This window comes from Cotesia glomerata, linkage group LG5, assembly GCF_020080835.1.
Source record: "Cotesia glomerata isolate CgM1 linkage group LG5, MPM_Cglom_v2.3, whole genome shotgun sequence".
NCBI lineage: Eukaryota > Metazoa > Arthropoda > Insecta > Hymenoptera > Braconidae > Cotesia > Cotesia glomerata.
In genome coordinates, this window is record NC_058162.1 from 17,791,229 (window position 1) to 17,814,102 (window position 22,874).

Below are 22,874 nucleotides of genomic sequence, written 5' to 3' on the forward strand. Positions count from 1 at the left end.
TTAAATCTCTGATAAATTGGAACGTTTGGGCCAGACGAAGCAGGCCAGTATACTTCAAATGCACTTCGAAGAACAATTTCAAAAATATGGTGTCGGCATGGCAAGTACAACAGTTTTCTACTAAGAGCCTTTTCTACTAATACACACGCACCATTTCTGTTGAGAGCGTTGAGAGCAAAGCAACTAAATGAAGTTAGTACCACCTGCACAAATTTAGCACCCCATCGAAGGACTTTTGAACTCAAAATGACCTTAATCGATAGGTCTACGTTAGGTCTGTATAGGTCCACCATCATTTTTGTTAGGTCACCTATAGTTTTTTTATAAATAATTTTTTAAATTTTGCAAAAAAAAAATTACATCTTAGCATCTCATTTAAACGGAAACTCATTTATCTTTATATTTCTGCAATCTTTATCGTTAGGTCAGTATTGGTCTATAGTTTTTCCTTTTATATTATTCATTTAATTCTTTTTATTAACAATTATAAATAATTTATCACTGGCGCATGCGCTCAACGCATCTAGTCATAGCATGGTGCGAAATTTAAAGTTTTTTCGTTCCGTTTTCATTACGTCAATAAAAAAATTAATTAAACTACAAACTGCTCTCATAGCGTATAATTCCTAGCTACTTCACGTAAAAACTGAATAATTGGTATGGTACTGGCCACCATTAGTATGACCATTTGAAAGATAACAAGTTCTTATGAACTTTTTTTTTAAACATAACTATTGCATCTAGTGTCTTAATTTTTTAAGGATACATGTGAAGATATATGATAAAAAAATAATATAATTTTTAAATTAAAAAATTTTAATTTCAACCAGTGATTCGCAATCAGCCAAGGCTCTAAAAAAAAGTCTCCCCACTGCCGCGATGATTTGTGCCATTTACAGTGCCTGGAATAGGAAAAAATTAAAAAGTTCCTGAAACTAGAGGATGTTACCCGTACGAAAACGAATCGAAATTTATTAAAATGACGGATTATGAAAAAGTTTTTGAAATTTCGCGTGAACATTTGATAATTTTTTTGCCTGTTAGTCACATTTTTTATTCAATCAGAAAACTGGAATTCTCCGGTACCGAGAAACATGTATAGAAAAAGCTGAAAAATAAGCAAGTACTCTTCAGATATGACTGTAACTCTTGTACTATTTGATATATGCTCTTGAAATTTTAGTACATCATTTTTAAGAGTATAGATTATCAAAATATACAAAAAAATAGATTTTTTACCTTCATTTTATGAAAGTTTATAATTTTTAAAGTTTGGGAAGTGTTTAATTTTGGTCCTATTTTGAAAAATCGAGTTTTTATCAGATCGTTATGCTTAGATATCTTAGGAAATCATTCGTACTGCTATATGTTTGACTGGACGTTCGACCGTGAGTGTATGCATGAAAGTATTTATAAAAATGAAACCTTGTCGTGCAAAAAAAAATTTGTTTATTTTTTTCAACGACGCTTAAAAAACTGCATCTAATCCCATCAAGAACATGAATATTAAACAACGCGTTCGGAGGATATCGCAGTTTAAAAATTCCAAAAAAGTTTTCTGGCTATTAGAGTTGCAACATCAAAATACTGCCATAATGCTCTAGTTCAGTTGACGCAGATTTTTTGTCGTAGAACTTGAAATTTTATGAACAAAGTAAATCATTATGGGATTAACAAAGTAAACTATTATGGGCTTTAGATTAAAAAAAATTTAACTAAAAATTACCTTATATTTGATATAATATTTGGTCTCTGATATGATTTTTTCCTCAAATATATGTTTACATTACAATAAAAATTATGTATACATTAGGGTGTGCCAAAATGTAACTTCCTTGATGGACCTCTTAAAATTGAAATTTTGAGTTCCGCTTTTAAAAGCAGCTCTGTTTAGGTCTTTCCTAAGATATTTTGGGGTAAGACGATAAATTTGATTTTCATGGAATTTTTTAACTGGAGCTTAGTTTGGGCACTTCCGCTGAAAATTCAAATTTTGGCCGGAAGTGCCCAATTAAACCTCCTGCTAGAAATTCTATGAAAATCAAATCTATCGTCTTACCCCAAAATATCTTAGGAAAGCCCGGGAAAAAATGATTTTGCCTAATTATATATGGTTATATATAATATAACTTATATATAATTAGACCTGAAAATTGGCCAGGTCTAATTATATATAATCATATATAAGTTATATATAATCATATATGAGTTATATATAATCATATATAAGTTATGTATAATTTTATATACTCATATATAACTACATGTAACAACATTAAATGATATATCATTACCCCTAATTAAATATGTGGTTATTTTTAGGGATATAATATTTGATTTGGTCGTACCTAATCCTCTAAACCAAAAAAAAATCATTACAGATTGTTGCGTAAATACCAAATGTTCGCGCCAGAACACTTGGTAAATTCGCACTCTACTGCATCAGTGGTGCTGCGACTGACGCGCACCCTGATAGTCAACTCCCCGAGGCAGATAGACGATTACGCGCCAACCGGCACAATTAATCTACACGCGGTGGCTAACTACACGTGCTCAGTATTTATAAAGTGTTCATAACGGAATTCCAATTATCCAGTGCATCTTGTACAAATCTACTCAACGACTCATCCAGGACAATTCTCCACCATCGGAAATTCAGATACCAATTTCGTGTCCTTCATAATAATTTAATAATAATAATAATTAAAAACGTAACCTCTCGATTGTTGTTATGCCGGTATCTCGGGATCATGCTTTACATACTATATAAATTATTTTACATTTTGAATCAGCATTCACAAGAGATTAAATAATATTCAGTCTTAATAATATAATACCTGCATGACTCATTAATTAAAATTGTCTTCAGTTCAAGTCGTTGTCATACCTGGATGAGGTGACGTCACTGATCACCAGGTATGCAAATAATCTTATAATCTCTTGCCTTTATTCAAGCCTCTCTTGTGACTGCTGAGTTCAGTTCGCGTTCTGACTCTCCTCCGTGCTCTTCACTCGTATCATCGCTCGTACTAACTATTGTCGCGTCATTAATAATTTTTATTGTGATAAAATAATAGATCAACAAACTCATGCAATTAATTAGATCTAAGCTCGTATTCAAATCTTGGTCAAATTGACTAACTCAACGCTCTTATTAAACCTTAAATTGATATTTGTGTATGGTGCCAACATATTGATAACTCGTCTTTATGATTATAATTACAGTACTTTCAAATACTTAATTTAATAATAATTCTCGTATTACTCAATTAAATAGTTCAAATAAATTAAGAAGTTAAATTTATGATAGTTATTAAGAGTCAAGTGTTCACTAATTTTAAACTGTGATATTTTATATAATAAACGAGAAAACCACGAATAAGTGTTTATAATTTCTTTTCAACACCCAGATCCGGTATAAATAAATATTTAATGTTAAGTTAATTTACATTTTGGTCCCTCGAGCCGGATCGGGTGTTGGAAATCGCGTAAAATGTTCACAGACTCACAATCAATCGCGTTCTGTGTTCAAATTCTAACAAAATAAATCATTATTCAGATTCATCAATCATGGGTGACGATAAGGACTCGTCAACATCTACTCCAGCGGATACTCCCCAAGAGGAAACTCCACATCATTCAAGGACGCCTATCATCCAGGTCGATCATCAGAATCCCAAGCTCCCACTTGTGAATCCTGCTGATGCCAACAAGGATCACATCATCGAATCCGACACCACTGATGGCGAGAATCCCAAGGACTCGCTGCTCAGCTCGCAAGATTCCAAAAAACGTGGACGCAAGCGCTCAACAAAGGCTTGCGAACTTGATCTCAAGGTCAGTGGGCAATTGTCGAGATTGAAGCTCATCTCTGATATCGAAGCGACGGCTTCATCACTCACCACTGCTGAAGGCCTGTCGTCACTCAAGGCTCGCATGGAGGTGCTCACTCAAGAATGGCAACAGTTTTCATTAATCCATGACCATTTAGCCTCCAATGCCACTGAAGAATTTCTCCAACATCCATACATCAAGGACGGCACCTTTGATGTATCATACAGATCTTACATTGGGGCTCGCACAGCTTTAAGCACTCTCATTCATCAACTAGATGCTCCAGCTCAACCCATTCCAGCTCAACAAGTTGCACCACGAGTTCCTCATCGTGTGGCCCTGCCTCCACTGAACATCAGTCACTTCTCTGGTGATTACGCCAAATGGCCAGAGTTCAGGGATATGTTCACCTCAATTGTCATCAATTGTGAAGGTCTTCAAGATGTCGAGCGTCTCCACTACCTAAAGACTCATTTAACAGGACAAGCAGCTCAATTAATAGCTAGTACACCAATGTGCAATGAGAACTTTGCAAGTGCATGGGCTGCAATTCAGAAGAGGTACGATGTTCCTCGTCTACTAGTCTCAGCGCAATTGGACAAATTATTAAATTTACCAACTTTGACATCGAAGTCTGCCAAGCAGCTCTACTCAATCATCGATCAGACCCATGAAGCGATCAGTGCACTCGTCGCTCAACAAGTCAATCTTTGTGCCGGAGATTGCTACCTTCTAATTCGACTCATCATATCGAAACTGGATCGATCAACCCGAGAAGCATGGGAATTATCATTGGGATCATCAGTGGAATTTCCATCTCTCTCACAGCTTCGTCAATTCTTGACTGAACGCGCTCGAGCTCAAGAACGGTACGAGGAGAGTACCAACAAGCCTGGCGATCAACAGAGGTCAAGTCACTCCAGCTCAAGATCCACCGCCAAGGCCATCAAGGGCACAGCACACGCCCACATGGCTACTTCAAGCACTCAAGGCTCAACGGTGATTCCAGCGTCTCATGCAGAAGGGAAAAGGACTCCAGTGGCTCAATACCCATGTGACCTGTGCAAGGGAGACCATTACGTGGTCAGGTGTGATCAATTCGGCAGGATGACACCACAAGAGCGGATTCAAGTGGTGGATCAATTCAGACTGTGTCCAAACTGCCTTGGACACCACCGAGTCGAAACATGCAAGTCTCGGTTCAGATGTAAAGTCTGTCAAGGCATTCATCACTCGATGATTCACCCAGATGGATCAATCACATCAACTTCAACCACTTCGGCTCAACAACAATAAAATACTGTGCTTCCGCACAACAATCATCAAGCTCCAGGATCATCATACTCGTTCAACACCGTTGCCCAACTTCAAGATCACCGTACTCAAGATTCAACAGATCCAGATCATCATTCATCAGTTCCAGACTCATCAACTGGTTGTGTTCCAGCTCAACATGCTGCAACGTTACTCGCAACGTGCCAAGTCAATGTCGTGACCAAGCTAAGTACTCATCCAATTCGCATATTACTAGATTCCGGTTCTGAAATCTCTTTTATTTCAGATACATTGGTACAATTATTACATTTACGCCGCACACGTTCCAATATAGCCATTTTAGGAATCGGCTCATCAAAGGCTGGCCACACCAAGGGATGTGTGACAATTACACTAGTGTCACAACATTCAGACCAGTCACTCACGCTGCAGGTTCATATCCTAGGTGGATTAACGGCTCAATTACCAGCTACCTTAATAGTAGATGCCGATGTGGCTCAATTCTCGGATCTTACGCTCGCCGATCCAGCCTTTGCCTCTCCAGGCCCAATTGATGTCATCATTGGAGCTAACTACTATGGTCAAGTCATCACTGGAGAGATTATCAGATGCGAAGCACCTGGATTGCTCGCAAAAAATACAATTTTTGGATGGATCATCCTTGGTCCAGTCCAAGCTAACTTAACAACACCACCTAGGGCTCACCACGCTGTCTCCAATCAACATGATCAGGATCTCCAGGATCTATTATCCAGATTCTGGCTTCAAGAGGAGGTCATGTCCAATCATTCGCGCTCGCTATCACCCGACGAAGAAGCCTGTGAGGCCCACTTCAAGGATACTCATTCACAAGACAGCTCTGGCAGATACATCGTCAGATTGCCATTGATATCATCTCCAAGTCAACTAGGAGATTCATATACTGCAGCACGCCGCTGCTTACAACATCTCATGCGTCGTCTCGATCATGACACAAGACTCAAGACACTTTACATGCAATTCATGAAGGAGTACCAAGATCTCAATCACATGCAGCCTGCAGTTTTACAATCATCAGCAACTCAGTACTTCCTACCTCATCATGGGGTACTGAAGGAAGACAACAATTCAAGCAAGATCCGTGTGGTTTTCAATGGCTCAAAACCAACCAGCTCAGGACTCTCACTCAACGACATCATGCATACTGGGCCGAAGTTACAAGTCAACATCTTTGATGTGCTTATTACATCAAGAAAACATCGGTTCATCTTCATCACAGACGTTACCAAGATGTATCGACAGATACAAGTCCATGAAGATGATCAAGATCTTCAACAAATTCTCTGGTTCGACAAACAAGGAAACATCATCCCATTCAGGCTCACCACCGTCACATACGGCACAAAAGCAGCTCCTTACCTTGCCGTTCGAGCCCTACTCCAGCTCGTAGAAGATGAAGGACATCGGTTCCCATTAGCAATCACACCACTCACGAAAGGTCGCTATGTTGATGACATCTCCGGCGGCGCAGACGACTTCACATCACTTCAAGCAGTTGCTGATGACACTGAACGTCTCTGCACGGCGGGCGGCTTTCCACTCGCAAAATGGGCAAGCAATCATCGCAAATTACGTCAACTCAATCGTGCGGAAGCGATTACACAATACAAAATTGAGGATCCAGAAGTCAGCACCAAGATTTTGGGGATGTACTGGTCTTCACACAGAGATCAATTTTCATTTAAGCATTCACCATCGTGCACCACTCAACCTTGCACGAAACGTGCAATATTATCAGAGATTGCTCAAATATTCGATCCACTGGGATTCCTATCACCAATCATTATTCAAGCTAAGATGTTTATGCAGGAACTCTGGCTTGTGAAACTCGGCTGGGACACTCCACTGTCAGCTGATCTTTGGCATAAGTGGATATCATTCAAGAAACAACTCAACATGATCAACATCATCAAGATTCCCAGATGGATCCACTCGTCCACGACTTCAACTCTAGAAATCCATGGATTCTCCGATGCATCGCAATTGGCGATGGCGGCAGTAGTATTCATCAAGGTCCTACCAGCAGATCATTCCCAAGAAGCAAAGGTTACGCTGCTTTGCTCCAAGACCAAGGTGGCACCGTTAAAACATTTAACTATTCCACGCTTGGAACTCACCGCTGCTCACATGTTGGCAAAACTAGTCAAGCATTGCCAGACAACTCTTGAATATATTCAAGTACCGACATACTTATGGACCGACTCGTCAATCACACTCACGTGGATACACTCACATCCGTCTCGTTGGAAAGACTTTGTCAGGAATCGGGTGTCATTTATTCAAGATCTAGTTCCAGATGGCCACTGGAAGTTTGTCCCTGGCACGGAAAATCCAGCAGATTGTGCAACTCGAGGCTTGACAACAGCTCAACTCAAGGATCATCGACTATGGTGGTCTGGCCCACCATGGCTACTCAGAGATTCATCGTCCTGGCCAACCAGCCCAATTCACCTCGATGCAGATGGTCAATTAGAAGAACGTCCAATCAAGGCATTCTACGTTTCAGCTCAGCCCTTGGAATCAACATGGAAAATCATGGAACGCCCAATCCCGTTGCTGTGCATGCTCAGAGTCACAGCAATATGTTGGAGAGTGCGCGACATGATCCAGCGCAAACCAAACTCAACTTTGATCCATCCAATCACGTCTCAAGAAATCAACCTAGCACTTCAATTCTGCATCAAGGAAACTCAGCGAGTTCACTTTCATTCTGAGCTCCAACTACTCGCAAAACAAGCATCATGGCCTAAGGATCACCCGTTTGCCCGATTGGTTGCCTTTCAAGACACCGATGGCATCATTCGTGTAGGAGGGAGGCTGGAAAATGCTCCAGACTCTGATCAACAAAAGCACCCTGCAATTTTACCTCGTGATGCTGCTCTGACTCGGCTCATCATCTCTGATGCTCATCAGCGTACCATGCATGGTGGAACTCAACTCACCCTAGCATGCACTCGTCAACGATATTGGATCATCGGTGGACGTCAACCTGTTCGCTCACACATTCTCAAATGTCTCGTCTGTGCTCGACATCGAGGTGTTCGAGCTCAACAATTAATGGGACAGCTACCAGCTCAACGTGTCACTCCATCCCCACCATTCTCACATACAGGAGTTGATTACGCTGGTCCAGTATCAATTAAATCTTGGAAAGGAAGAGGATCAAAAGGTATACAAAGGCTGGATCTGTGTGTTCGTCTGCTTGACTACTTCAGCAGTCCATCTGGATCTCGTCAGTGATTATTCATCATCAGGATTCATCGCAGCTCTCAGACGATTCATCCATCGTCGAGGTGTCTGCACATCACTCTACAGCGACTGTGGGACAACGTTTCAAGGCGCATACTCAGAAATCAAACGACTCTTCGTCCAAGGAACTCAGGAATCAAGAGATCTACTCGATTGGGCCACAGTACATCAGATTACATGGCATTTCAATTCACCAGCAGCTCCTCACATGGGTGGAAAGTGGGAGGCAGCTGTGAAATCACTGAAACACCATCTAACTCGAACCATTGGAGAATCATCATTCACGTTTGAGGAATTTACAACTCTTCTGACACAGGTGGAGGCGATTCTCAACTCACGACCCATGGAGGCTCTTTCAGATGACCCTCAGGATCTATCATCACTCACTCCAGGTCATTTTCTCATCGGAAGACCACTCAACGCCATCATTGAACCTTCACTCATCGACACGGATGTCTCAAGGCTATCCAGATGGCAGTTCATTCAACAACGTGTTCAACATTTTTGGAGACACTGGTCCAACAGCTATATCCAACGTCAATTGGCCCGTACCAAGTGGCACCAGGCTCGCCATGACATTCAACTCGGCTCACTAGTCCTGCTCACGGATGAACGAACTCCTCCAACACAGTGGCCACTAGCCAAGGTAATTGCTCTGCACCCTGGAAAGGACAATCTGACCAGAGTGGTAACCATTCAAACGGTCAATGCCACTCTCACTCGACCAATCTCCAAGCTCGCACTCCTGCCACTTGCTCCAGAGCCAGATGCCTAGGACATCTCCAATCGTTTCACCAATCCAATGGATCAATCAAGGACTCAATCAGCAACCCTGTTCCTGATGGCGGGCGGAATGTTGCGTAAATACCAAATGTTCGCGCCAGAACACTTGGTACCCGCACTCTACTGCATCAGTGGTGCTGCGACTGACGCGCACCCTGATAGTCAACTCCCCGAGGCAGATAGACGATTACGCGCCAACCGGCACAATTAATCTACACGCGGTGGCTAACTACACGTGCTCAGTATTTATAAAGTGTTCATAACGGAATTCCAATTATCCAGTGCATCTTGTACAAATCTACTCAACGACTCATCCAGGACAATTCTCCACCATCGGAAATTCAGATACCAATTTCGTGTCCTTCATAATAATTTAATAATAATAATAATTAAAAACGTAACCTCTCGATTGTTGTTATGCCGGTATCTCGGGATCATGCTTTACATACTATATAAATTATTTTACATTTTGAATCAGCATTCACAAGAGATTAAATAATATTCAGTCTTAATAATATAATACCTGCATGACTCATTAATTAAAATTGTCTTCAGTTCAAGTCGTTGTCATACCTGGATGAGGTGACGTCACTGATCACCAGGTATGCAAATAATCTTATAATCTCTTGCCTTTATTCAAGCCTCTCTTGTGACTGCTGAGTTCAGTTCGCGTTCTGACTCTCCTCCGTGCTCTTCACTCGTATCATCGCTCGTACTAACTATTGTCGCGTCATTAATAATTTTTATTGTGATAAAATAATAGATCAACAAACTCATGCAATTAATTAGATCTAAGCTCGTATTCAAATCTTGGTCAAATTGACTAACTCAACGCTCTTATTAAACCTTAAATTGATATTTGTGTATGGTGCCAACATATTGATAACTCGTCTTTATGATTATAATTACAGTACTTTCAAATACTTAATTTAATAATAATTCTCGTATTACTCAATTAAATAGTTCAAATAAATTAAGAAGTTAAATTTATGATAGTTATTAAGAGTCAAGTGTTCACTAATTTTAAACTGTGATATTTTATATAATAAACGAGAAAACCACGAATAAGTGTTTATAATTTCTTTTCAACACCCAGATCCGGTATAAATAAATATTTAATGTTAAGTTAATTTACACAGATGATTTTACAGCTATAACTCCGACGCGGTCACCCATCCAATTACTAACCACGCTCAATGCTGCTTAACTTTGATGATCCCAGTGCGTCTTGAAATTCCCGGCTGCTATGCTGCCGTCTTATAAGTATTAATGATTCTATAAAGTACATAACGTATCAAATCAATTTATCAGAAATATAATATAAAAATTAATTTTATATTAAATTTTGATACTCTTGATTTGCTTATTTCATTGAATCTCATTATAACAACATATTTATTCGAATAATGATTTTATTATTAAACAGTAGCAGGGCAAACCAAGACATCCTATAGGAAGTGCAATAAATTTTTGATTTTATAACTATTTAAGCGTAATGTTAAACATCATTTTGCACTTTAAGTGATATCCAAAAAAATGTTTGCTTACGTCTGACTATGCATGAACCTATGTATAATTATATATCAACTTATATATAATTTAATAATACATGATAATCTATAAAAGGCTAACTATGTTAGCCAAGTTTGATTACATCCAATTATATATGGACCCGTATATAATCATCTGATTATATACAGATTCATATTAGTCAAGTATGAGTTAGGTATAATATAGCCCTTGATGACTCAGGTCTAATCAGATCTAATTATATATAGATTTATATATAGCTCTAGATAACTCAGATCAAATTAGATCTAATCATATATAGACTTATATAAAATATACATATAATATATTAGTCTATATATAATTATATATATTTTATATAAAAATTTATATATAATCATATATAGCCCTAGATAACTCAGTACTAATGAGATCTAATTATATATAGATTTATATATAATCATATATAGACCTAGATACCTTAGATCTAATTAGATCTAATCATATATAGACTTATATAAAATATACTTATAATATATCAGTCTATATATGACTATGTATATTTTATATAAAAATTTATATATAATCATATATAATTCTATATATTTAATATATAATCATATATAAATATATATGATTAGGCAAAATAATTTTTTCCCGGGAGGTCTAAACACAGCTGATTTCAAAAGCGGAACTGAAAATTCCAATTTTAAAAGGTCCATCAAGGAAGTTACATTTTGGCACACCCTAGTATACATAGACATATAAATATATGTATGTAAAAGTACTCAATTAAATTATTATTTATATTTAATTACCAAGCATTAATAATGTATTTATGCTAATGCATTTCGATTTTACATATTCACGAGTTCTATTAGAAGATTTAAATCAGCTTTTAATTAAATGAAACTTTTGTTGTTATTGCATACTTATTACTTTTTATTCTTTAAGTGGTACCCATCAAAAACTTAATTAAACTTCTAAAAGAAGAAGATATTCACTAGTTTATATCACTAAAAATATTAATAGTCACTCGTGGGAAACAATTAAAAATCAAAAATTTTTCAATTTAATCCTGTGATTTTTTTAACTATTGAAGCAGCTGAGGTACCTGAGTGACTTTAACGCCAACTGAACTAACTTAATTCAATGTTCAGTTAAAATATATGATGAAACAAATTTTTTTTCATAATAAATCGCCATTCATCCGTAAAAATAATCCTGATCGATTAATGCAGCGTGTTTACCAGGGCCGTAAATTCACAAATTGTGAATTAAAACTTTATAAGACCTTTTAATTGTATTTGTGAAGCGTGGATTTATCATGATATTTTTTACTGATGAATAAGTTTCATTCTCAGTACATTTTTCTCTATTTATAAACAATGCCAGAGCTATAAGTCCACTTTTACTAACATTAGCAAGAGAATCGGTATCAGTAAATGTTAATTTGTCATCAGCTTCTTTGTATTTTGTACAATTTGAGCATCACCAAGTGTATAAGCATTCAGGCTGCGCATCATATATCCGAACGGTAAGAACAGATCAATTAATCTAAATATTCTGAAGATGATAAAACAAATGCTCCTAGCACTGATACGTGAATGCTAAACTTAGAAATACAATCTAGCTTACAATTAGACAATTTTTTAGATTTAATAGTTAATGCGAGATTTAAATTGGCACCTGCCGAGTTACTTTATGGTCAAATATATAAATAATTAATTTTCTTGATAGCTCATGTAAAAAAAAATAATAATTGCCTAATAATAACATTCAATAAATATAAATTTATCGTTTAAAATAGGAATAAATAAATTACATGACAAAATGTTATATTAAAATATCGATTTAATATAATAATAAACTTTAAAAATTCTAAATTATGGTTTTAAGAGAATCAAAATAACAATGTTTGATAAAACTTTGATTGTTACAACGATGAGATATATAATTAAAAATTGTTTATTATATTAAATTCTATCTTATATGATTCAATAGAATTGCACTTGAGTACAGAATACTGGGAACATACTACCTAAAGATTTAAAAAAATAATTAATAATTCAATCAATCCTAGTGTAAATAGCAGCGTTTGGTACTATCTCTTTTCCAGGTTGAACAGGTTGTATATTGGAAGCAGTATCATCGTGTAATCTCCAGTTATCGTTATATCTTCTACAGTATGCTACAAAATGCCCATTGACAATTTCAATGATTCCTCTCAACCTATAAATAAAAATACAAATCATATCTTTCGTGTACAATTATTTTAATGGTAAATAATGTTGATATAAATCAATAATTGATACTTACATGTAATTTTTGTTATTCAATTGTATAACTGATGGAAAAGTTATTAATTTACATTTTAAAGGATTCTTTTGATACATTCTAATATCTAATTCAATGCAAATGCATTTATTAAATAAAAGAGAACGGTCAATCATATTCAGCTTACACTTTGTGCATCGTATTTTGCTGTCAAATGAGTGAATTGATTGTTGTAGTTGACCGAATCCGTTTTCCCATATCATTTTATAGTTCACTTGAACCATTGGAATAGGAATTCGATATACTTCACATAATTTGCAAGTGCAACTGATACACGCACTTGAAGGAAAACATTTTTGCCAAATTTCATTGACGCTTGACCACATGTTCAGTTGTCGGACATATAAAGGAGATATATTACTTTTGTCTTCAATTCTTTCTTTAAATAGTGTAGCTAATAGGGTGGTTTTTTTTTGATATATTACATCAGTCGCTCCTATATTACAAAACTGACTAATAAATTTCATTGTTGGATTTGCATTCGTGTCCATATATAATAAAAATTTTGGATCATCTTTTCCAGCTGTTGCTAATATTTGTGTTATTGAGTCAAAAGCGCAAGTGTTACTCAGTAAAATAGAAATTCCATTTACTGCAAAAGGTTTGTATCCATTTTTAAGAAGTTGTTTTGTTTTATTTTTTTTTATTTTAGTTGACGTAGTCAGGCTCGCGTTCTGATATTTTACATCTGGTTTAGGTTGAAAGTGGAAACCTTTTTTGTAATTTTTTAAAGCATCTGTCGTATTTTTATTTTCTGTTCCATCGAAAGTTTGTAACGGCGGGGCGGACGAAGGATATTCAATTTTATTTTCAGGTATATTAGATGTTTTAATAACTTCTTTTGGCTGTGCTTGTTTTAAATTTTTTGGTAAGACTTGCTTTTTTTTTCTAAATAAAGGCGTAAATGGCGGCTCAACGTTCTCTTGGTCATTTAAAGAGGAGCAATAATCATGGTCAGAAATTCTACCCTTATTTCTCCAATTATCGTATGAAATAGTATCAGAATCATTAAACAAATCAGTAAGTGTGCTTTTGGTAACTTTAATATAATCTGATTTTTTAATCACATTTTTTTCTTCACCGTCTTTATCCGTAATTTCAGGCAAAGACTCTTTCTGGACTTTATCGTCATTAACAACAATGTCTGAAAGTATTCTTTCATTGAGATCTTCTTTTACATCATCTTTTTTAATATTAGCAGCAGAATCACATTCATCCTGAAGATTATCGTTATTATCAACGAAACAGTCATTATCTGAACCTTCAATTAATGTTTTCGCAGTTTCGTCTTTTTCATAATTAGCAGCAGTATTATTTTTGTCATTAGATGTATTGTTATTATCAACGCAAGAGTCATTATCTGAACCTTCAATTAATGTTTTCGCAGTTTCGTCTTTTTCATAATTAGCAGCAGTATTATTTTTGTCATTAGATGTATTGTTATTATCAACGTTCAATTTACTATCTAAATCTTGATTAAGCACTGTATTTAAATTATTATTGTTATCATCAGCAGCAGACTTAGGATTTTTTTTTAAATCGTTATTATTATCAGATTTAAAAATATCGTCTAAATCACTTTGTTCCTTGGCTTTAATTAAGTTTGAATGTAACTCTGCTGAACTACCATTATACTCTTGATATTCGGATTTTAAAAAAACATCAGCGCGTATAAGGTTATTCCAGTCTTTTAAACTTCTTTGTTTCTTATCGCCAAAAAACTGTTCAATATAGCTGGTTGTAGCATGTTCAGCTTCGTGGGGTAAACAAGATGCTGTCCAAATAGGAAACTCATATGCTCTAGCTAAAAATTCGTCAATAAATTCTTTACAATAATATGCACCGGCAATCGACCCTAATATTTTAAGGTCGAGTGCTGAATTATATAGATCATTAATAAATATTTTTATTGGACTAAGTTGAGTTACGTAATCACTGTGATCACCATTTTCTTCAAGATTTTTTTCTTCGGGGATTGTGTCATCAATTTCATCCGGTTCTAAGTCTTTGACAAGTTCAGTAAGATCTCGTGATGCGATGATTGATTGTAATTCAAGTCTAGCATGCTTAACACTTTCGCCAGTAACTGCAATAATCGAGTCCTCGCGTTCGTTCAAAGCAACTATACAAACCAGACGAAATATCATCTCGAATTGTTTGACAGTTTGACAATCAATCATGAGAGCAATACAATGCATGTAAAATGATTTTACAAGAGAATTTTTAAGATTTTTGACACATTTCCACCTACTAATCATATGGATAAAATGGGCAACGTCCAAACGGATATACGTAAAAATCGCTGGTCTTGTCGAATGAGAAGAGTCTCCGATTGCTCGTAAAAACATGGTATCTATGTAAACCTTTATAGATTGATCATTTAATGTAAAAGAAAGAGCATTAATTAAAGCTCTAGAGCTGTCGCAGTTAGCCTCTTTTGGTTTTGGTGCCCCCATGGTGAACCACTGTTTTAGCCACCATATTAGCATTTGCGTACTTTGGCTCTCTGTAAGTAATTGATGCACTGAGTGAGATTTATTTTTATAATTAATAACAATTGCATAAAAAAATACATGACCAGATTTACGTCCGTTTGAATGAATTATTGGTTTTACAATACTGCCAGTACCATCAATTGCTATTTTAGAAGAAGCATTAGTAAGCTTACAGTAACGTTTGTATGAGATCAATTGGTTAGGAGTGCTGTAGATCACATAAAATTTATCTTTTTTCACATCCTGAATAAATCCTGGATAAAGAGGATTATATCTCATGTCTTCTATAGTGCTAACAACATCACGTCCGTCTCCTGGTTTCACTCCTAATTTTTGATAAAGATATTCATTCTTACATTGTCGTATAATATTTTGTTTCGGAAGTATTGGGGGAAGACGTTTATTATCCTGGCCATACATTTGCGCTTGACGTTTAGTGTAATTACCAACTCCTTCATTCAACGCTTTCTCTCCAATTATCATTCGTTGAAACTTTCGTGTAGGTCTATGCACATTTTCATGAGGCTGTCCGAAAGTATCTTTTGTCCTTATACGCAATTCACAAGGAAAATCACAAGGTTTTTTGTCTAAAAATGCGAGAATTGTATTTCCGCATAATTTGCTTTGACATCGTCCTCGAATAGTTAAGTAATGAATGCTACCTTCATCAGTATATATTTTAGCATTTTTAAAAACAAATGCACAAGGTAAGTATGTAAATGCATAAATTTTTTCTGCTAACATACTAGTCCATTTAAATCTTTCTATGACGTCATATTTTCTTTTTTTATACATTATTGGTTCTTTTTCATGTAATATCTCAAAGAGTTCTTTGTCAATAGGAAGTAAGATAGTTTCTGTTCCTGAAGCTTCCCATTCACTGCCACTTGAATTTGAGTCATTTTCACTTTCTGTTTCAGACGTATTCGTGTCTTCTTGAGTCATATTTAACGAACTTACACTGGCAACACCGACTTCTTCTCGAGCTTTTGACAATATTTTTCTTCGATCTTCTCTTACTTCTCTGTATACATCTCTTGGACCCCATTTGCCATCTAACCTCTGGACTCATTTCTGTCCATATTTCTGAACTTTTCACTGAAAATTATTATCCTTGAAATTACCCAACAATATGAATTCTTTTAATACTTCTGTTGCTTCATCCACTGACACTTTTGGTTTTCTTGGCATGTTAACAAATCTAAAAAAATATTTTCATAAACAACAATTCTACAATAATTAGTTTTATTAAAAAAATTACCGTAATAATGGCCTAATTATTAAAATAAAATCTTGAAATAATAGTATAAGAAAATTTTCGATAAATAACCCGTAAATGATTTACACTGATATTGTAAACAAATAAGTAAGTTAAATTTATATATTATATCAAATTTTAAATATTTAATAACGATTTTAAAAAAATTTTTTAAAAGAATTTTAGAACACAACAAATAACGAGCTTTTTTTAACTAACACATATACACGTTCAGTCATAAACTGTGTAACACGATCTACATAGCCCAAGTACCTCGACGCTGATCGTCGATTGTTATTGAATCAGTGACGTATCACTTAAAAAATAATTTTATTTTAAATAGAAATTTAATAATATTATTTCAATATAATAATAATTAATTTATTTATTTATTAATGTTACCAATTGTTGGTATTTGTTGAATATTAAATATCTATTTTAATTTTTAATATTATAAAAATAAAAGTTAGCCGTCATCTACAGATTTTTAGGATTTTTTTTTGAAAAAATTATTACAAAACAATTTTATTCGTAAAGAACTTCAAAAAATATAAGTGCAATTTTTAAAAAATATTTTTTTTTCTAATTTAATAAACGAAAAAAAAAAAAAAAAAAAAAATTAAAAACGTCGGTTAACTTTAGTATTATAGTAAAATTTTAATATTTTTTATGTAAACATTTATAATTAATTAAATAATAAATTTCACGGATTATTTGTAGAACGTACACTTAGTATTACAAAATCTAGATTTCTGTTATCGCTTTCATTCTATTGTTATTTTTGTTTGGCTCAATATTTTAAAAATCAAAAAAATTTTCGATTAAACTATTTTATTCATTTTAGAATAAATTAAAAATGATAAAAACTGAAATGTTGTTTTATTTATAACCTCATTGATTTATATCAATGTAAGAGACGATATCAATTAAGGTAAAAGTCCCAGTTACTCACACTGGCAGTTGTTTGACATTTGCAATTTTATTCTAATTAAAAAAATAAAATTTTCTCACAAACCAATTATCTTAAAATTTATTATTCAAAAATTATAGTTATTAATTAATAGAGTCGATTTATTTTTTTTAATTAAAATAAAATTGCAAGTGTCAATAACTGGGTCTTTTACCTTAGACAAAACTTAATCTTTTTAAAAAAAACTATCTACTAAATGTATATTATAAATTTTAATACATTTATTAATTTATTTCATGCTATAAAATTTAAATTGATACTTTAATTTTTATTATAAACATAAAAGTACATTCCAAAAATTCGAAAATTGCTTAAGAAAGTAATTTATGTAAGTCTTTTGATTTAAAAAATTTCTAATTAAATCAACCTATGCATAGATACAAACCTATGTTAATATATTAGAATAGAAATATACTTTATTGATATTATAACGAATTTATCATTATATAAATACCGAAAGTGACAAAAAAAAATATTTACCATTTTCTGACCAAGAAGTCAACTCAGTCATATTAAATGCACTGCTAGCAGGACTACCTAGAAATTTCATAAATATTTCGGATTAATTTTAATTTTTTATTTTAGATTATTTGATATTCGATACAATACTTATTGTTTTTTTAACAATAACGGCATTGATTTTCATTACTTACCAGATTTGATTTCTTCTTGATGACAAATATTCAATTCACGGAAATACTTCATTATTAAAATTCCTTGTGTATAATATGATATATACTGATTTTAGCGCCAATGGCTTTTGTTCGTGTACTGAATTCCAGTATTGACAGTAACAACAATTCCATTATTACATTGTTGATAAATTAGCTCATACTAATTTCAGGGACCATCACTTACAAAATATTCATCCAACAGATTCAAATAATTTTTCTGTTTGGAGAGAGTATGGTGGTAACAGCGTCCAAGGATGGATCAACGAAGCATTTTACAATTTACACTCGAATGAGAGTATAGTCTGCTACGAGGTATTAGCAAAAGCTGACCTAATCGGTGTAAGACCAGTATTTACAGGTTTATTGTGTGACAAATTCAACTGCGGGCTGGTGACTGTCAATGCATGCAGTTTATTAGCGTTCAATATTTGGTGAATTGGAGTAGGCATTGATACAGGCATTGATATTTAAAGCCTATGTGTGCTCACACATGTAAGGGTGATTTGATTACTTGATTGCTGACGAACTTTTTTACGCTGGACTCTTAAGCATGCTTAAGCTAAAGTAAGATTCTTGTATCACTTTACGTAAGTAAATATTTAATCTACAGTTGTTTTACTTCAAATGAATTTGTACGCAATACTACTCTAGTGTCACTAGTCGGTGCACGACTAGCCGAAGCAGTAAATTTTCATTCATCACCTTCAATATGAATAGTAACACCAAGCTGCGAAATCATTGTCACTTTCATAAATGTATTTCACCTCGAGAAATATAAATATTTTAATTATTTATTTAAAAAAAAATATTTTAAATAAAAAATATTTTTTAGTTTTCCAGTAGAATCCTCAAGTTTATATTTTATGTCACTCTGCCTTTCTTAACAATATGCTTGCAAATCCTTACGCAGTAACCAATACTTAATAATTCGTTGTACAAGTTTAATAAAATATGCAGCTATTGGATGCTCAACATGATGTTTTCTTTGTAAATAGTCAAACCAAACCCCTCCGTGAGCCACTAACAATTAATTGCTTTCTAGTTTATTGTTACAACACGTAACGTACATATCAAATTTAGCAACCTGAATGACCCATTAATGACCAACACCCTCTGGTATTGTTTCATATTTTTTTTCTGTCACGCCTCATCCATTTCGCGTTTCCGCTAAGAAACACCGTCTATACGTCTCCATATTTTTTATCTAAATTCATTTACTATGTAATAATTCAACCATAATAAACCTGAAATAAAATAAAATCCGTAATTAGTATTCAATTTATTAATATATTTTCATTATCACAGATAAACAAATTATAAAAACATACTCTTTTTATCCGGCAGAACCTCTAGTTTCTTCATTTGATTCTTTTCAATCTGTTCCTTTAATTTTTTTTTTCTGGTAATGGGTTTGAATTACGATCTATTGATGAATTTTTTTAACAATCATCAGATTTTATTCTTAAATCATTTTCCATTTGCGTGTTGTAACAATCCACGACCATACTTAAATGTTTATGATGCTCATCAATTTTAGTAACAGATTCTTTTATGAGTATTGCGTGAGCGTGTCTCTTTTCTGCTAAATTGTCAGTCAGTTATAATAATAATTTTACTCGATGTCTTGTTTTCTGTAAGCAAGTAAATATGTGTATTAAATATGTGTAGTAAATACTATATTCTTCATTCATGTTTCAAATATCAGTAATATAAACATAAAATAATGATAAATATTTAATAAGAGTCATTATTATTAATATTTTCTTAATCGTTTGTTTTAAAGTATAAAATTAAAAAAAAAATTAAGTAAATAGCTACTTAATTACTGTTTAAACTATTATATAGTATTATAGATACTCATAAATAAAAAATTACAAAATATAAATTAACATTTACTTTTGATGCACCATTGGAATTGGTTATGTCCTTGAAGAAGCTTTTCATTTTCGAGATAATTTTTTTGAACATTTGTATGTGTGGCTAGGTAAAATTCACCAGTTAAACGTATTCATTCTAAAACTTGTTTAGCTCTACGTTCAAAAAGAACGCTATTGATAATAATGATCAAGCCGTTTTTTACGTTGCCCCGATTGTTCCAATACTTTATTTTCTTTACTTAATAATTTTTAAAAAATATTTTTAACCTTATTTTCAGATCCACCACGGGTAGTTCTACAGCTATGAAATGTCAAGCTTCTATTTGTATACTTTGAAAATATTTTTGCTGTTCGCAGTACCAGAGTCGAAGTCTTAAGAAAAACTTGCTTTTGTCCTTGATGTTTGTACGCGGTTTTGATAAACGTTGGTACTTGATTACTTTTTTCTCCGTCAAAATACCAATCTTTATCATGATGATACATACTAACATATAACATAATACACTAACGCTCCAAACTATCCAGCACAGATTTTACTTGTTGAGCTGTTTTCTAAAAATGAATGCTGGCAGTTATAATTTTATGTCGTTCTTCAGCACAAGTAACAAGTTGATGCCATTGTCTTGTCATATCTTAAGCAACTTTTCGAATACTTTTAGGATTATAATGATTATCACTCACTAATGCTTCTACTTTATACGCCACCTGAACTACTGTGTGTGTTTTTCAATAGAGACTTGAAATTTTTCATGTTAAAAGCGTAACTGTTCAACATGTGATTGATTTTCTGGGACTCTGAGTAATGCTAACACCATAGCTTTTCTAAAAGAACTTGAACTCTAGAAGTTGCAGTGTGTTGACCATCAGCCATATATAAGTTCTAGCTTGATCTAAAATTTCAATAATTTCAATCTTGATCCTGTTGCAATACTTAAAATGAAAATTTTGTTTATGAGCCACTCCATCATTGTGAGCACAATACCTTAAAAAAAAAATTAAATAAATTATTGTAATTTAAGTATACTTTAAATAATGACCGATTATGTATTACCAATTTTGAAATAAATTCTTTACTTACTTGAAGTTTAACTTTAAAATTTGTAAATTAAATAATTAGTTTAACGTTATAATTATGGAGGGTAGAGGTACCTCTACCCTCCATAATGATCATAACCAGACCACGTATGATCAGAAAAAAAGTGGAGTAAATAAATAAAAAATATTAATGCACACACTATACGAAATAGTTTCCAATGAAGAAAAAATATGAGAGCGCACTCTTACGTCCCATTCTTTAAGCAGGAGTGAAAGAGCGGGAGTTTTTAAAAATGTATAATTAAAAATAGTCGGAGACAATTTTTATGTCATAAATCCAATAATTATTTACAGCTAATATAATTCATAAATAGATAATACAAAAACAATTATTAAAAAGCCGATCAAGAATCTGATGTTGTCTGATGAACATGTAAAAAATGTTAGTTGAGGTAATTTACATGGTCTACCATATAATTACCATTGAGTCAATTTTAGTATTCGTCGTGCTGATTTTTTATTAGAGTCGTAGAGTAGTAGAGGAGTAATTAGAGATTAAAATTATGAGATTATTTGAGCTTCATGAGAGAAGTTTGTGTTTTGATAATGAAAACAATGAAAACGGAACGGGGAAACTTTAAATTTCGCACCATGCTATGACTAGGTGCGTTGAGCGCATGCGCCAGTGATAAATTATTTATAATTGTTAATAAAAAGAATTAAATGAATAATATAAAAGCAAAAACTATAGACCAATACTGACCTAACGATAAAGAATGCAGAAATATAGAGATAAATGAGTTTCCGTTTAAATGAGATGCTAAGATGTAATTTTTTTTTGCAAAATTTAAAAAATTATTTATAAAAAAACTATAGGTGATCTAACAAAAATGATGGTGGACCTATACAGACCTAACGTAGACCTATCGATTAAGGTCATTTTGAGTTCAAAAGTCCTTCGATGGGGTGCTAAATTTGTGCAGGTGTTAGTACCGAACAACCAGGCTTACCAACACAGAGCTTATTAGCTACAACACTCAAATTAAATGAGTATAATACTCTGTACCGACAGAGCTAAATAAAGCTCTGTTGATATTTTTCAAATAAAAAACATTTGATCAAGTTTTATAGTAGATTTAATTGATTTAACGTATTTACAGAATTTTCATATTATTTTGAATAATATGCAATGATGAGTGTTTGGTGAGTTTGTGTAATAAGGAACTTTACATTTTCCTCTTACAAAAATTTATAAATTTTATAAAATATAAAATAAATTTGATATAAGAAAGACCAAAAAATCATTTATGTGACATTTTTAACGTTTATATTTATATATTAGTGCATTTCGTAAGTTAAGTATTGAATTAATTAGTAAAAAAAAAAAGTTTACAGTCTCAGGTTAACGGAATTAAAGTAATTTAACATAAGAAATAATAAAAATATAGCATGTGATATTTTTTTTGTAATTTTATTGGAAAATATTTGAAATTTTTTATTAGTGTTATCTTTGACCGCGGATATCTTTGAAGCCGTTAA

General features: G+C 33.5%; 2 protein-coding genes and 2 long non-coding RNA genes across 6 annotated transcripts in view; 1 reads left to right on the forward strand and 3 right to left on the reverse strand.

Moving 5' to 3' along the window:
• LOC123266080 overlaps positions 1-9,172 on the forward strand; it is a 17,107-nt gene extending 7,935 nt beyond the window's left edge. The window contains exons 3-5 of the mRNA XM_044730113.1: positions 3,560-5,041; positions 5,162-8,317; positions 8,364-9,172. Coding sequence (XP_044586048.1) covers positions 3,560-5,041; positions 5,162-8,317; positions 8,364-9,172 — 5,447 coding nt within the window. The remainder of the gene's footprint in view (positions 1-3,559; positions 5,042-5,161; positions 8,318-8,363) is intronic.
• A 3,420-nt stretch (positions 9,173-12,592) lies between these two features.
• On the reverse strand, positions 12,593-16,601 carry LOC123265770. Of its 3 annotated transcripts, none has more exons than XM_044729658.1 (3): positions 14,461-16,601; positions 13,009-14,355; positions 12,593-12,921 (listed from the first exon to the last, which is right to left on the reverse strand). In XM_044729658.1, the coding sequence occupies exons 1-3, from the start codon at positions 16,464-16,466 to the stop codon at positions 12,759-12,761; spliced, it is 3,516 nt and encodes a 1,171-aa protein (XP_044585593.1). In that variant the 5' UTR covers positions 16,467-16,601; the 3' UTR covers positions 12,593-12,758. The 3 variants fall into 3 exon arrangements, with proteins under 3 accessions (XP_044585593.1, XP_044585591.1, XP_044585590.1); XM_044729656.1 differs by having other exon boundaries at positions 13,009-14,341; positions 14,447-16,601; XM_044729655.1 differs by having other exon boundaries at positions 13,009-16,601.
• A 26-nt stretch (positions 16,602-16,627) lies between these two features.
• Positions 16,628-18,793, reverse strand: LOC123265792. The gene is made up of 3 exons (XR_006509666.1): positions 18,403-18,793; positions 18,230-18,286; positions 16,628-16,722 (listed from the first exon to the last, which is right to left on the reverse strand). It is a non-coding gene; the product is annotated as an uncharacterized LOC123265792 (long non-coding RNA).
• A 462-nt stretch (positions 18,794-19,255) lies between these two features.
• Positions 19,256-21,655, reverse strand: LOC123265793. Its single transcript, XR_006509667.1, has 4 exons — positions 21,379-21,655; positions 20,320-21,282; positions 19,752-20,054; positions 19,256-19,667 (listed from the first exon to the last, which is right to left on the reverse strand). It is a non-coding gene; the product is annotated as an uncharacterized LOC123265793 (long non-coding RNA).
• Positions 21,656-22,874: the final 1,219 nt, after the last annotated feature.

Coding starts and splice junctions, on each gene's coding strand:
- LOC123265770 (XM_044729655.1), bottom strand. CDS start 16,466: ATGACTCAAGAAGACACGAATACGTCTGAAACAGAAAGTGAAAATGAC. Junction 12,922..13,008: donor TTGAATAACAAAAATTACAT/GTAAGTATCAAT, acceptor TTTTATTTATAG/GTTGAGAGGAATCATTGAAA.